Genomic DNA, 13,351 nt, shown 5'->3' on the forward strand with positions numbered 1-13,351 from the left:
GTTACTGGCTCCAATCACATATACAGGCAGGACAATCACATTCCATCTGGAGAAGACTGGTGATTTGAAGTACAGTTCACAAATGAGTGGGCTAAGAAAGAGGGAACCGTGCCAGCTACTATATAGCCCTCTCCCACTCCCCCTTTTTAAGGGGGAGTCACAACCATTGAAACAGCCCTGTACTTTACAGAGTATGTTGGATACATCCCTGGGCAGACTTTGGATAAAATAAGACTCTATTCTTTTAGCAGATTACAAAAATAAGTATAACATTCAGAACTTTGATTGTCTTTTTAAAATCTATTTATTTTCTGCATATGATGATGAATTTGAAAAGATATCAGGCGCATAACGTTCAAGGTGCACATTTTCTTTTTTTTTTCTTTTTTTCTTCTCCTGATGGTTTTTGTTCTCTTTTGTTTTTAACATATATAGCTATATACATGAAACTGAACGGTTGGTCCACAAAGTATAACTGTGCGGTTTCAAGTGCTTTTGTACAAAAAGAAAAACAATGTTATTAGTAAAATATTCATTTTAATGGCTTTACTTCATACATAAATACATGTTTAAAGAACACAGGCGCGATCCACTGATTAATCAGTTATATCAGAATGAATTTGATCTTAGAACTGAATGTACACATGGAGGGGCAGTTGGGGGCGGTTTTGTCAGCGCTACAAATAAGCAAATCGACGTCCTTTGTTTTTAATTCTCTGTCTGTACCTTCTTCCCAGGACGGCTGCTAAATACTTCTTGACGGCCATCTGTTTTCGGTAGCGACTGTAAATGTCGGTGAAGATCCCATCCGAATGCCTTTTTGATAAGGTTTCCGATTCGTCCTCCTCGCTGCTTCCTCCGCTGCAAATATATATGAACTATTAGGCCACCGGCTGGCACAGAAAATGTGTTAACAGGTTTCAGTACAGCATAAACGCTCTTGGTGATCCAAACTGATTTTTTATTCCATTGTTCAATAATAAATAATCTTGAGCATTTTTTTTTTCGTTAGCATTACAACGAATTATATTAGAAATCGAAAAAAGATCCATCAGACAAGCCTCATAAATTATGCATGTTGGAATTTAAATGTATTCTGATGCATTGTCTCTCGGCATTTTTTCTCTGACAATACAGCCTACAACATTTTCGTCTTAGCACAAGCAATTAACATCACTTTTAATTTATCGGGTTTCATCTACGAATAGTTGCCCATGAAATTCCACGCCCATGCGAGCCCACAGACAAAGAAACAAGAAGTCGGGGAAAAAATAAAGACAAGAGAGTCAAGACAGGACAATGAGAAATCACCTCCACTGAAATTAAAAGGGGGAAAACAAAGATGACGGCAGGTAAACGCTTAAAAAAATGCCCTTACCCTACGCGAACTGCCATCAGAGAATGCAGATATTTTCGTGCTGATAACTGAACCAGGATGTCCCTCAAGGCTCTATCTAATAATCCATCTGCATGCCTTTCCGTTCTGAGATAAAACGCCAAACACATAATATCAGTGATGAAATATCACAGAACACGTTTGTTGCAAAGTAATCAGCCTGATTTAGTTGTATTCTTCTCTCGGCTAAACGCGTAATAGGGTTACTTTCGATTCCCCTAGTAAATCTGTCAATCGATCCGTCTCTCTCTCTCTCTCTCTATCTATCTATCTATCTATCTATCTATCTATCTATCTATCTATCTATCTATCTATCTATCTATCTATCTATCTATCTATAACAATAGCAACAATAACAGAAAAAGCAAAGGAAAAAAGCTGGGAAACAAAAGGAACAGACATAGCGGAACAACAAACTAAACATAATGACATTGATTCTCATATGACATAGAGTCATGTGATGTGAAATAATGTACCTTTTCTCTGGAGGATAGTATAGCGTGTACAGGTCATCCGCGAGAGAGGGAGGACTTCGTATAGCAATTTGATCAGTCCCAAAAGCCAGGTCGCTTAACGAGTTTCCGTCTTCGTCAAATACATCGTTGTCTAGTCTGAAAAAAAAAATTGATTGATGCATTTATTAAATCACAATTTAATCACCAGAGTTAGCCTATATGATGTCGATAAAAGACAGCGTTTGAAAGAAAATCTAAATAAATCGCTAAATTAATTCTGCTGTAAATTATACAGCTCTACTGCGAACAAAATAAATAAAATAGGCTACATTGTGAGATGATAAATGCGTCATGCTCGAAGCAGGTTTCATGAATCGAATTGAGTGTTAAATAAACTGTCTTATTATTGTGTTATCATTTTAGGTTAAATGGGAAAATAATAGCCTAATCTTCTTTCCAAGCGTTTCTTCGTAATTTTTTATTTTATTTGATATTTTTTAAGCAAACTACGATGAAGCTTGCTATATTTGGCCATATGTGCTCAATAATGAGATGTGATGGAGACTTGTGAAACGTAACCAAATATAACTGACACTGTAATCTTATAATCATCAGTAAATTAACACAACAAAAGGTCCCGTACTGAGCATCTGATTCGTTTTTTTTCTTCGGTTTGTACAGTGACGCCACTGTACCGTCATCTTATACGGGCCACCCGTTACATTCATTGGTTTCTCATTTTCATACAAGCTACACTGCATCTGCCTGTCCCGATGGAGAAATTCCTTCTTAGCTATACCAACGCCCTCCCACATTGCGCTCGCACTGTAGCCTTGCGTAAACACTCGGGGGGAAATCTCGTTGGGTTGTTACTGTTTGAAGGCTACAGAATAATACAACAAAGCCAATCCTTTTCCCACTCCATAAATTAAGTAGCCAAAAAAAAAAAAATCGAATTCTTATCCATTTTTTTCCTGCGCTTCGACAAGATTAATAAATTATCGACCGTTTAGACTGTCAACAGTCTAAACCGTTTCAACATGAAAGAAAACCCCAAGATGTTGAGCAGAAAAGCTTATACATACCTCATCTTGGGAAAAGTCATCCCAATAGGCGTGCAGAAGGCGCTGTAGTGCATCATGATTCCGTAGATGAGCAAAGCTAAAGTCGCTTTACTAGATCTAGCCATGCTGTAAAGATAGAAGAAAGTTAAATAAATAACTTATATATATAAATATAAAACACTTATAGACTAGCCGCGATACAGTCCCGGTAAATTTACAAATTCATCGGACGCCTGGGTAGCGCTGTATTAAGTAATGCGCAAAGAACTTTTGCTAAGAAAGCCTCTGAAATCCAAAAAGGCAAACCAGAAGCGGTTTTTTACTTTCTACTCGTATTTCCCGCTCATGAGATGAAATTTGAAAGTTTAAAGAATGCCATGCATGCGCAACAGAATCCTTCTCCCGATGAGGCAAATGATAAAACCGGTAGATAATCTTAAAAAAAAAAGGAAAATCCAGTTGCCTGAGCGTCTTCGTATCATAATTCCTTGGTTTAAACCGAATAAAAGCGTCTTTGCCGGATTTTAACCTACCTATTGCAGAGTAGGTAGATAGAAATGCTGTTGGATGCGACTCGGGTGCGGCTGTGATTGTGTGAGAGAGATAGAGATCTTCCTCACAGCACCTCTTCCCTGAAGCGCCACCGTCCTTTGCTTATGTGCTCGTCGGTTCAGCCCCTGCACTTTTATACAATAATCAATATAAACAAAATCACTTTTCCAAACAAAACTTCGGTGAAATCAGCACTCGTTTGTCTACATATCCTTTTGCAAAACTTTTTCTGCTGTGCTCCGATTACCTCGGATTTTTATCCATGAATAGGGAGTCTTGCCTTTTTTTCAATAAGTCACATTAAGCATGCCACAGACGTCATCAACCCTTCCTCCCGGGATATAATAGTACAGTTCCTTCCTCATCGATGAACGAGTCACACACATACACCTCAAATGGAACTTTCCTCTAAACGTAATTTCGGGAGAAGGGACAATTTGCAACTTTTTTTCAACTTGACGTGACAATGTGACTGCCAATTAGGCTCACCAGTCCGTGGAATGTCTCGAGGTCCCAGACCACATCAGTCACTCCATACAGACACTTACGCACTGTCGGACCGAGCAATGATGGAACAATAGAGGGTGGACGCGACAACAAAAAGAGTCAAGTTCAAAAACGCCACATTTGTCACAGGGTCACAAACTGAGCGCTGTCCAGCAGTGGGGTGCTGAAATTTCATTGTGAAAAAAAAAATAGCGCAGTTTTTTTTTTACTTGCGCTATATTTATATGAAATGTGTCTCTCTCTCTCTCTTCTATATATATATATATATATATATATATATATATATATATATATATATATATATATATATATATATATATATATATATATTCTTTTTTTAGTAATACAATCAAAAAAGGGCATATTAGTCTATTTTAGTCTCCTATGCGTCATGGCCTTTCTTTGATGAGCGGAAATTACTGCGTCTGAAATTTTTTGGAATGATAAACCCACCTAGCTATGTTCCACTTATAACTTCAATATAAAATCTCGTTAGTTGTTCGTTATATCACTAACAAAAGCAAAAAGTTATTCGTTATTATTATTTTTTTTTTCTATGAGCAGACTGGATCCCTGATGCATTTACTGGCCTGTCCGCACACAGATGACGAAGCCTGCGGTCGTGCACCACCGGTGGATCTGATATGAATTAATTCATGATTACGATTAGTGAACTCTGACGTCATATGACGAAACTATAAGTCACGGCTTCGTATGTATACTCACTCATTAAGTACACAGAGCGTGATTTAGTTGAACAATGACTCCCGCCTTGGTTACTTATCACCTCAGGTCCGTTCTTACCTCAATACTACCCCCATGTGTTTCAGATTTGAAATTACATATGAAAACGTTGGTTTGTTTCAGAGGTGCACGTCACCTGTAAGCGTCTTGAAGACATTATTGTTAGACATTTGTAAATAAACTAGGCTGTAATTAAACCGTTTTATCCAAACGCTCTATATAGAGTCATAAATAGGACTGTTGTTTATGAGCATTCTGTATCGCTCGGGAACGTACTGTTGCTATAGTTACCACACAACTTTTGTGATACCAGAACGTTTTTTGAAAACGCTGTTGAAAGTTGTGGTTACTGAAACTTTGATGAAATGTAGCTATATATGTATAGCCTATACTTGCATAATAGTACAGAAATAGTAGCCTACACATCATTTTACATAGTTTGGGTTTAATTGAATCTAAATGGGGGTTAGGCTACCCAATATTTGGCCACCCAAGTTACAGCATTCATTCATTCATTCATTCATTCATTCATTCATGTTGGTCTATTTATGTATGTAGGCCTGTGCAGCATGCCTATCAGTAGGCCTATTATTTTCATAATTGTTAAAAAATAAATGTGTTCTTGGTTCACAAACCCATACTTGCTGTAAAAAGAGACAAACACAAACTTAAATTAAGTAAATGAGAAAAACTGGAAAACGTGCTATTACTGACTGTGTATGAGTCAAGAGGAGGAATTATTTACAGTAAAGCCATTAAGTTGCTTCCTCTGGGTATCTTGCTGTAACCAATGAGATTAAGGTACATTTGTCAACGTGAGTGCAAGTATTGATGTCCCTAATTACAGTGGGAGGAAGTCGTTGTTTTGTCACACATTCATCTCCTGGGTCACTACATATTGTGGTACTTTAAATTTCCAACTGGTGGTTTATGGTTTCCCTTGTGGATGAACATGAGCTCTCTATGATGCATGTATAAGCATGCCTACAGCATACAAGAGAACTCACTTAAAACGGCTTCAAAAATTGAAAACAAGAATTTTTAATTTTTGGAAATTACTCATTTACATATACATAAATTTTACAACTGATGAATAATATATCATGACTATTATGAAGTGTCTTCTGGTGCTATCGTTCAGTTTTTTAAGCAGTGTATGTATGATAGAGTTTATCAAAATTGGTTGGTTACAGTAGTAAATATGCACATATGTACATATCCATGTACAGCATAAACAGGTCCTTTTCAAAAAAATTGCATATTGTGATAAAAGTTCATTATTTTCCATAATGTAATGATAAAATTAAACTTTCATATATTTTAGATTCATTGCACACCAACTGAAATATTTCAGGTCTTTTATTGTTTTAATACTGATGATTTTGGCATACAGCTCATGAAAACCCAAAATTCCTATCTCAAAAAATTAGCATATCATGAAAAGGTTCTCTAAACGAGCTATTGACCTAATCATCTGAATCAACTAATTAACTCTAAACACCTGCAAAAGATTCCTGAGGCTTTTAAAAACTCCCATTACTCAAAACCGCAATTATGGGTAAGACTGCTGACCTGACTGCTGTCCAGAAAGGCCATCATTGACACCCTCAAGCGAGAGGGTAAGACACAGAAGAAATTTCTGAACGAATAGGCTGTTCCCAGAGTGCTGTATCAAGGCACCTCAGTGGGAAGTCTGTGGGAAGGAAAAAGTGTGGCAAAAAACGCTTCACAACGAGAAGAGGTGACCGGACCCTGAGGAAGATTGTGGAGAAGGACTGATTCCAGACCTTGGGGGACCTGGGAAAGCAGTGGACTGAGTCTGGAGTAGAAACATCCAGAGCCACCGTGCACAGGCGTGTGCTTTTGAACCAGAAACAGCGGCAGAAGCGCCTGACCTGGGCTACAGAGAAGCAGCACTGGACTGTTGCTCAGTGGTCCAAAGTACTTTTTTTCGGATGAAAGCAAATTTTGCATGTCATTCGGAAATCAAGGTGCCAGAGTCTGGAGGAAAGACTGGGGAGAAGGAATTGCCAAAATGCCTGAAGTCCAGTGTCAAGTAGCCCACAGTCAGTGATGGTGTGGGGTGCCATGTCAGCTGCTGGTGTTGGTCCACTGTGTTTTATCAAGGGCAGGGTCAATGCAGCTAGCTATCAGGAGATTTTGGAGCACTTCATGCTTCCATCTGCTGAAAAGCTTTATGGAGATGAAGATTTCGTTTTTCAGCATGACCTGGCACCTGCTCACAGTGCCAAAACCACTGGTAAATGGTTTACTGACCATGGTATTACTGTGCTCAATTGGCCTGCCAACTCTCCTGACCTGAAACCCCATAGAGAATCTGTGGGATATTGTGAAGAGAAGTTGAGAGAGAAAACGCAAGACCCAACACTCTGGATGAGCGCTTAGGCCGCTATCGAAGCATCCGGGCCTCCATAACACCCTCAGCAGTGCCACAGGCTGATTGCCTCCATGCCACGCCGCATTGAAGCAGTCATTTCTGCAAAAGGATTCCCGACCAAGTATTGAGTGCATAACTGAACATAATTATTTGAAGGTTGACTTTTTTTGTATTAAAAAACTTTTCTTTTATTGGTCGGATGAAATATGCTAATTTTTTGAGATAGGAATTTTGGGTTTTCATGAGCTGTATGCCAAAATCATCAGTATTAAAACAATAAAAGACCTGAAATATTTCAGTTGGTGTGCAATGAATCTAAAATATATGAAAGTTTAATTTTTATCATTACATTATGGAAAATAATGAACTTTTATCACAATATGCTAATTTTTTGAGAAGGACCTGTAGGAGTACAGAATATGACAATATACACATAAGTATGGAAATAAAGTTACATTTAAAAAAATAATATAATGAATTCAAAGTTATGCAGAGCCATGGTTTACTTTTGTGTAGGACAGTAAACTATAATGCAATCAAACTCCACTTGATGCCAATATTTACCAGTGGAGTGATAGTTCACTAGCAGTAACACTTAGGGCCTGCAACTCTTATATTTAAATGTTTTGTTCAAATTACATTTTATGTGAGCTGTTGTATTTGCAATAAATATGTGACCCTAGACCACAAAACCAGTCTTAAGGAAGGCGCATGGGTATATTTGTAGCAGTAGGCAACATACAATGTATGGGTCATAGATAAAGTTATAGATTTATAAATATCATGTTTTATTAAGATATTTTGTAAATTTCCTACCGTATATATATATATATAAACTTAATTTTTGATTTGTAATATGCATGCTAAGGACTTTCATCTGGACAACTTTAAAAGGCGATTTTTCTCAATATTTTGTATTTATGCAGCTTTCAGGTGATGTATAAAATCTCAATTTCTCAATTTTTTTGGTCCTGGGTCACATATTAGGGATGTAAAAATATATTGTGACAATATATATCGCAATACAAAAATGCAACAATATATATAATGGATAGTGACAATATGTATATTGGTCATAGTTTACCTAAAATAAAAGTTAACAATGAGTTATTTAGCATAATTCTTTAAATTATTTATTTAATTTTATATAAAACATCCTACATAAATATCTTATATGCTTATGCCATGGACATAGTGTAAGGATCTGTGTCTAATATAATTTTAAATTTTTTAGCTAAGCAGAATCATGAATATTTCTATTTTGGTGTCAGCATTGCCTTGCCTGTGCATGGGGGAGAAGGACCAAGTTCAAGCCTTTAAGTCCACCCCCGACGTAAATACCAAATCTCAATGCTTAATGACCAGAATTTTTTTTTTTAACTGTTCACCATATGTGTTAGAAATATTAATTTTAAAACTTGCCATTTTAACTTTAATTTGGCTTTATTCTAAAGAGAATCATGGGAGTATGGGCCGGATTAACATAAGGGCTAGGCGGGGCTGAAGCCCCAGGGCCCACGGATTGAGGGGGCCCGACGTGATTGGCTGTGGGGGAAAGGAAACGTATACCTAGAACTGACTGGCCATCGGGAGCACCAGAGCTTTCCCAGGTGTGCCGACTGTCGAAACCCCACCATGCCCCTGCATATTTCAGTGGCGTTGCGAGTCAGCCCTGGGCCCATATGCAAAAAAATTCAAGTTCATTCATTATTTGTAGCATACAAGCCACTCAAAAATCACAGCTTTGTGCTTTGTTAGCCTACTACAAATTCTCCGCCTTCTGTCAATTTCTATGATAAAATACAAACAATAAACGTCTTTTTATGCTCTTTAATTTGTAGTGAGATAATTCACCTCAGTTCAAGCTGCATATGAATCAATGATATTTTCCTCTTTAATATTTGCAGCACAAAATAAACATGAATATTTGAATGCATGTTGAAAAAAATCTGAACAATTCAATACAAATGAATTTCTCATGAATCGATCAATCAGAGTTTTAAAAAAAGTAAAAAGAATGACTGATGCCACTGACTTTTTTTTTTTTTTTTTTGAGGAGTAGGCCTATGGTGGAATTTTCACATTAACTTCACACAATATAACATTATGTTATTATAGTATTTTTGACTTTATTCTTAAAATATTAAGACGTTAATCTTATTTATTTAGTTATTTTTCAATGTGGCACAAAAAAGCTGCCATATAGGCTATACTGAATGCAAACACAATTTTGGCACAGCAGCCCAAATAAATAAATAAATAAAAAACTAACAAAAAAGTAAAAAAAAAATAGTGAAGGGATATTTGAATTATTTGTTAATAAACTAGTGTTTTCTGAGTCAATGTTGAAAAAATTTATTTGACTAATCTGACTCGCCATCTCCTCATTGGACATGCCTTTATAAAGAAATGCATCTTTACGGATTACATAATGAAAGAGTTTTTGTTTTAGATTTGAATTATTTTGTTTTAAAACAGTAATTTAAAGCATTCTATGGTGAAGTGCTCCTGCTCAGGACCAAGACAACAGAAAGCACATTCTGTTTGTTTTCTTTATTTTATAAAAGCACAAGGTTTTATTGATATTGTGAGTGCTCACAAATCCAAGTAGACCCTTTGCAGTTCTGAATGATGTATACTCTTACCTTTATGACCAAAAATGAGGTGTATTTTTAAGTTTACATTGTTAGCTTCCACTCTCCGCACAAACGATTGGATGTGGGCCTAACAGCGCTCAAACATAATGCTCAACTCATTCCGCCACTACCGCTTGGTCGTTCCTTTAAAAAACTAAAACTCGAATTTAACAAACATAAAATGTTCCAAACATATTTCTAAATTGACTTAATAAAGAAAAACAAAATAAATATTACCACTTTGCCATTAAAAACCAAAACTGAACTATTTAAATAGCTGTGTAATGGGGAAGAGAGAGAAAATAAAGACACAGGATCCAATCGGACCCGTGCCTAGAATTCTCATAAACTGTTGGACAAGAGCCGGGCCCATGCAGGGCTCTATTCGTTCCCTTGTTTCAATCAAAAGTTCCCCCCAGCTCGGCGGGCCCCCAGACTGCCTGGGCCCATATGCACCTGCATACCCAGACGCTACCCAGCTGGCTGTTTTTAAAGCCAAAACATACATGTAGCCTACATTAGCTCTTGACTCAAGCACACAAAAAGATTAATCCTTGTCCAGTGTCTACTTGTTTTCTTTTTATTTAATATGTGCATTTAGAATGTATTTGATCTTGTTTAAAGTAGAGTTGCAGGTATCTTTTAATCGCCTCGGGTTTACTGTAGCACATGGGAAACAAACACTAAAAGCCAAGTGATGAAACGGCACTTAAACTGCGCAGTGCAAGTGAACAGCTGCACCACACCGGACCAGTGTCTTCTGCCCGCACAGCTCGACACTTTCAACACTTAACCAACGCTTGCTCATTTGTTTTGAACACAGGACACTTATGTGAACAGTAAGGTCTCTGTGGTGAAGCTAGTGGAAACCAGACTGAAGCACCGACCATGTAAACTAAAGTGTTGAGGTCAACTAAACTGTAAATAAGCAATTTAATCCACAGCACCACACCTATTTAACATGCAGTTACTGACACTCTAGAAATATAGCATTAATGATATTTATTATTAATGTCACGAAAATTATAAGCTACTTATAGCCTGTTAAATATTGGGTAAAATAAAGACAATAAGTCACTTTTATAAAGGTTTACTAATACTATAGTTAACTCTGGATTCAAGAAATAGCTTTTCATTAGGGCAACTAATGCTAATAAACTTTAACTGCAGTAAAATATGAATTCAATAATTAAAAGCCTGCAATATAATGGAATACTAATATTGTTAAATGCATTTTAAGTAGGCTATTCAAAAATATAATTTGTTTTCGTCTGTAATGTATTAATAAATAATTTATTTATTCCAACTGCTTTAACTCCAGCAAAACATTTATGAGGGACTGTGTGGGCCAAATGGGCTGAATTTTAGCACCAGTCCAGCCTTGATTGTCCTCTTGGGGCCAGAAAGAAAACCTTCTAATAATAAAACTATTTAAAGTAAACTCCTTAAGGGAGCTGTATATGCTCAAAAGTTGTTGTTGCTTCTGGAAACCTGTTTGCTTTGACTTCATATATCTGGTGTTAATGCATTTATTATTTTAATGAGAATATTTAGTGAGCATACTCATTGTATCTCTGCGTGTTGGAGATTTTATTAAATAAATAAATAAAAAGTTAATTATTCCTGTGGTAGAAAATGTTGTGGCACCAAGATAGGCTACTATGAAAGGGGGCCCTTGGGTTTGCTATAGCCCCAGGGCCCTATGTGTTTTTAATCCGGGCCAGAGAACAGTATCTATATTTGGCAAATTATGTTACATCTTGGTTCATTTTATACTAGACAATTGATTATCAAGCATATGTAATTTGATTTGTGCTTCAAATGTTTTAAAACATCACTGGACACCAGTGTAATGTATCCGTGAAATGTGCCCAGGATGTAGGCCCACTACTAAACGTAAACGGATGCTAGAAGGCTGCAGTGATTCGAGTCCACAGACAGATGGCGCCATAAGACTGATCTAAACATCGTACTATGAGCCGTCCAGTGTTATTACTTATGTTGGCGTAAAACAAAGGAGACCTGCAGTACTATTATGCTTAAAATATCACCGGCTCATGGTCTTTCCTCTACTTGCCAACTGAGAAGCTGTGATTTCTTTCCGCTCACCATTCCCTGCGGCGGCCATATTGTGGGATGCGTTGCTGCAAGTTAAACCAATTCAGAGCGGAGGGAGGGGGAACATCTGCGGGAGTCCATCCAGTATTCCCAGAGCTGGTTTTGTCATCTAGCATAGCCACACAATCTCTACCGGTTCCGGTTTAAGGGTTTTTGTTTGCTAGGATTGGTCACTGTTACTCTTTTACTTTTACTGCAACACAAGAACAAAACCAAATAACGTGACTGGATTAATAATATCTATCACGGATTTTCCCTCTGTTGGGAACAGCATTTATTTATCAAGTCTCGTGAGGTGTTACATGGCAAAGGAATGGGACATATTGTGATTTTCAAGTTGAACACAATACCACTTTGAGTGCAACACTGAAACATTTAACGTTACTGTCGACGAAGCGGTCGGAAGGCGTATGTAACCTCAAGAAAAAAGAACCGATTCGGCAAAGGTAAGAAAACCGATTCGGTTCCTTTCGTGAAAGTGTAGACAAATGGCCTAGTCTCCTCTCGGCTTTGATTTTATGTGAAACGAGTGTGTGATTGTGCTTGAAAACAACAGTGGGCGCTTAGTTCTGTGTTTTCTCCAAACCCGAATAACAAATCTCTGCGGCAGACGCGTTCTTGTCCCAAAACTAGTTGTATTTCTCGAAAGAAGTTTTGAAGCCGTCCTACTAACGTTGCCGTGTTCGCTTCGACAGAGACCGAGAATGAAACGTGGCTCCTCAAAGTTCCCACCTGAACCGTAGATTTCCGAGGAAACGCTGAAATATCCCTTTCGTAATTAATCATACGTTATTGGGAACGACAGTACTTTGAAACTCGTGTATACTCGCATTTATGTCTGTTTATGAGGATTTTGTTGACAAATGTCCACAATGCAGGCCTGTAGTTTACCTACACGCCACAGGGAACACGGAGCGATCCAGACTTTGGACCAGTGTGTGAACGACTCGCTTTGATATAGTGTAATTCATTATCAGTAAACTATGTAACTTTCCGCCATTAAGTCTTTATACAATTTCAGATTTTAATGACGTTTGAGAGGGACCCGTGATCAGTTGTGCAATCTTGACAATAGACCTCTTCTCCAGTGTGTTGAAGTTCTTGCAGTTAACCAGCCTCTCCAGTTTGTAGGTACTCACAACATCCGGGCATTTCACACCATTTTCGGTAGTTTACATTGAATAATTAATGAAAGGATGTCATAACAAAGCCGAGTTCGTGCTTGCGCAAGTGCCTGATTAATCCTCCTTTAGTAATCCTTCTGTGAGCACAACCTCTGCCTGATGCTGACTTGACTGAGTAAAGGGAAGCTCTCTGATGTGTTTCCTTTTGATCCCGTCTTCTGTATACTACAAGTTACTACCACTCATGCAGGTCATGGCCCTTTGGGGGGTTGTGGGTCTTCAAAAATGTAAATGGAAAGGACCCCCAAATATGATATGAAGATATCAGAATCATTGCAATGAAGATTGAAAAACCAA

At 37.6% G+C, this 13,351-nt stretch overlaps 2 protein-coding genes across 5 annotated transcripts in view; one reads left to right on the forward strand and one right to left on the reverse strand.

Moving 5' to 3' along the window:
* Nucleotides 1–285: 285 nt before the first annotated feature.
* LOC109110131 (glucagon family neuropeptides-like) lies at nucleotides 286–11,992 on the reverse strand. Of its 4 annotated transcripts, none has more exons than XM_042718420.1 (5): nucleotides 11,862–11,992; nucleotides 2,937–3,041; nucleotides 1,873–2,007; nucleotides 1,379–1,483; nucleotides 286–861 (listed from the first exon to the last, which is right to left on the reverse strand). In XM_042718420.1, the coding sequence occupies exons 1-5, from the start codon at nucleotides 11,984–11,986 to the stop codon at nucleotides 678–680; spliced, it is 654 nt and encodes a 217-aa protein (XP_042574354.1). In that variant the 5' UTR covers nucleotides 11,987–11,992; the 3' UTR covers nucleotides 286–677. The 4 variants fall into 4 exon arrangements, with proteins under 4 accessions (XP_042574354.1, XP_018978722.2, XP_042574355.1 ...); XM_019123177.2 differs by lacking the exon at nucleotides 11,862–11,992 and adding an exon at nucleotides 3,449–3,831; XM_042718421.1 differs by lacking the exon at nucleotides 1,379–1,483.
* The window catches only part of LOC109083950 (tyrosine-protein kinase yes-like), a 32,093-nt gene continuing 30,721 nt past the window's right edge, over nucleotides 11,980–13,351 (forward strand). The window contains exon 1 of the mRNA XM_042718419.1: nucleotides 11,980–12,316. The gene's annotated coding sequence lies outside the window, so the exon portion shown is untranslated. The remainder of the gene's footprint in view (nucleotides 12,317–13,351) is intronic.

The sequence above is a fragment of the Cyprinus carpio genome, chromosome B2, assembly GCF_018340385.1.
Source record: "Cyprinus carpio isolate SPL01 chromosome B2, ASM1834038v1, whole genome shotgun sequence".
NCBI lineage: Eukaryota > Metazoa > Chordata > Actinopteri > Cypriniformes > Cyprinidae > Cyprinus > Cyprinus carpio.

What these genes read in the sequence shown, in the direction of transcription:
- LOC109110131 (XM_042718420.1), bottom strand. Translation starts at nt 11,986, where the DNA reads ATGCTAGATGACAAAACCAGCTCTGGGAATACTGGATGGACTCCCGCA. An exon ending in TATGGCCGCCGCAGGGAATG is followed by an intron (nt 3,042 to 11,861) that starts GTGAGCGGAAAG and finishes CTATCTTTACAG; the next exon opens with CATGGCTAGATCTAGTAAAG. An exon ending in TACTATCCTCCAGAGAAAAG is followed by an intron (nt 1,484 to 1,872) that starts GTACATTATTTC and finishes GTTTTATCTCAG; the next exon opens with AACGGAAAGGCATGCAGATG.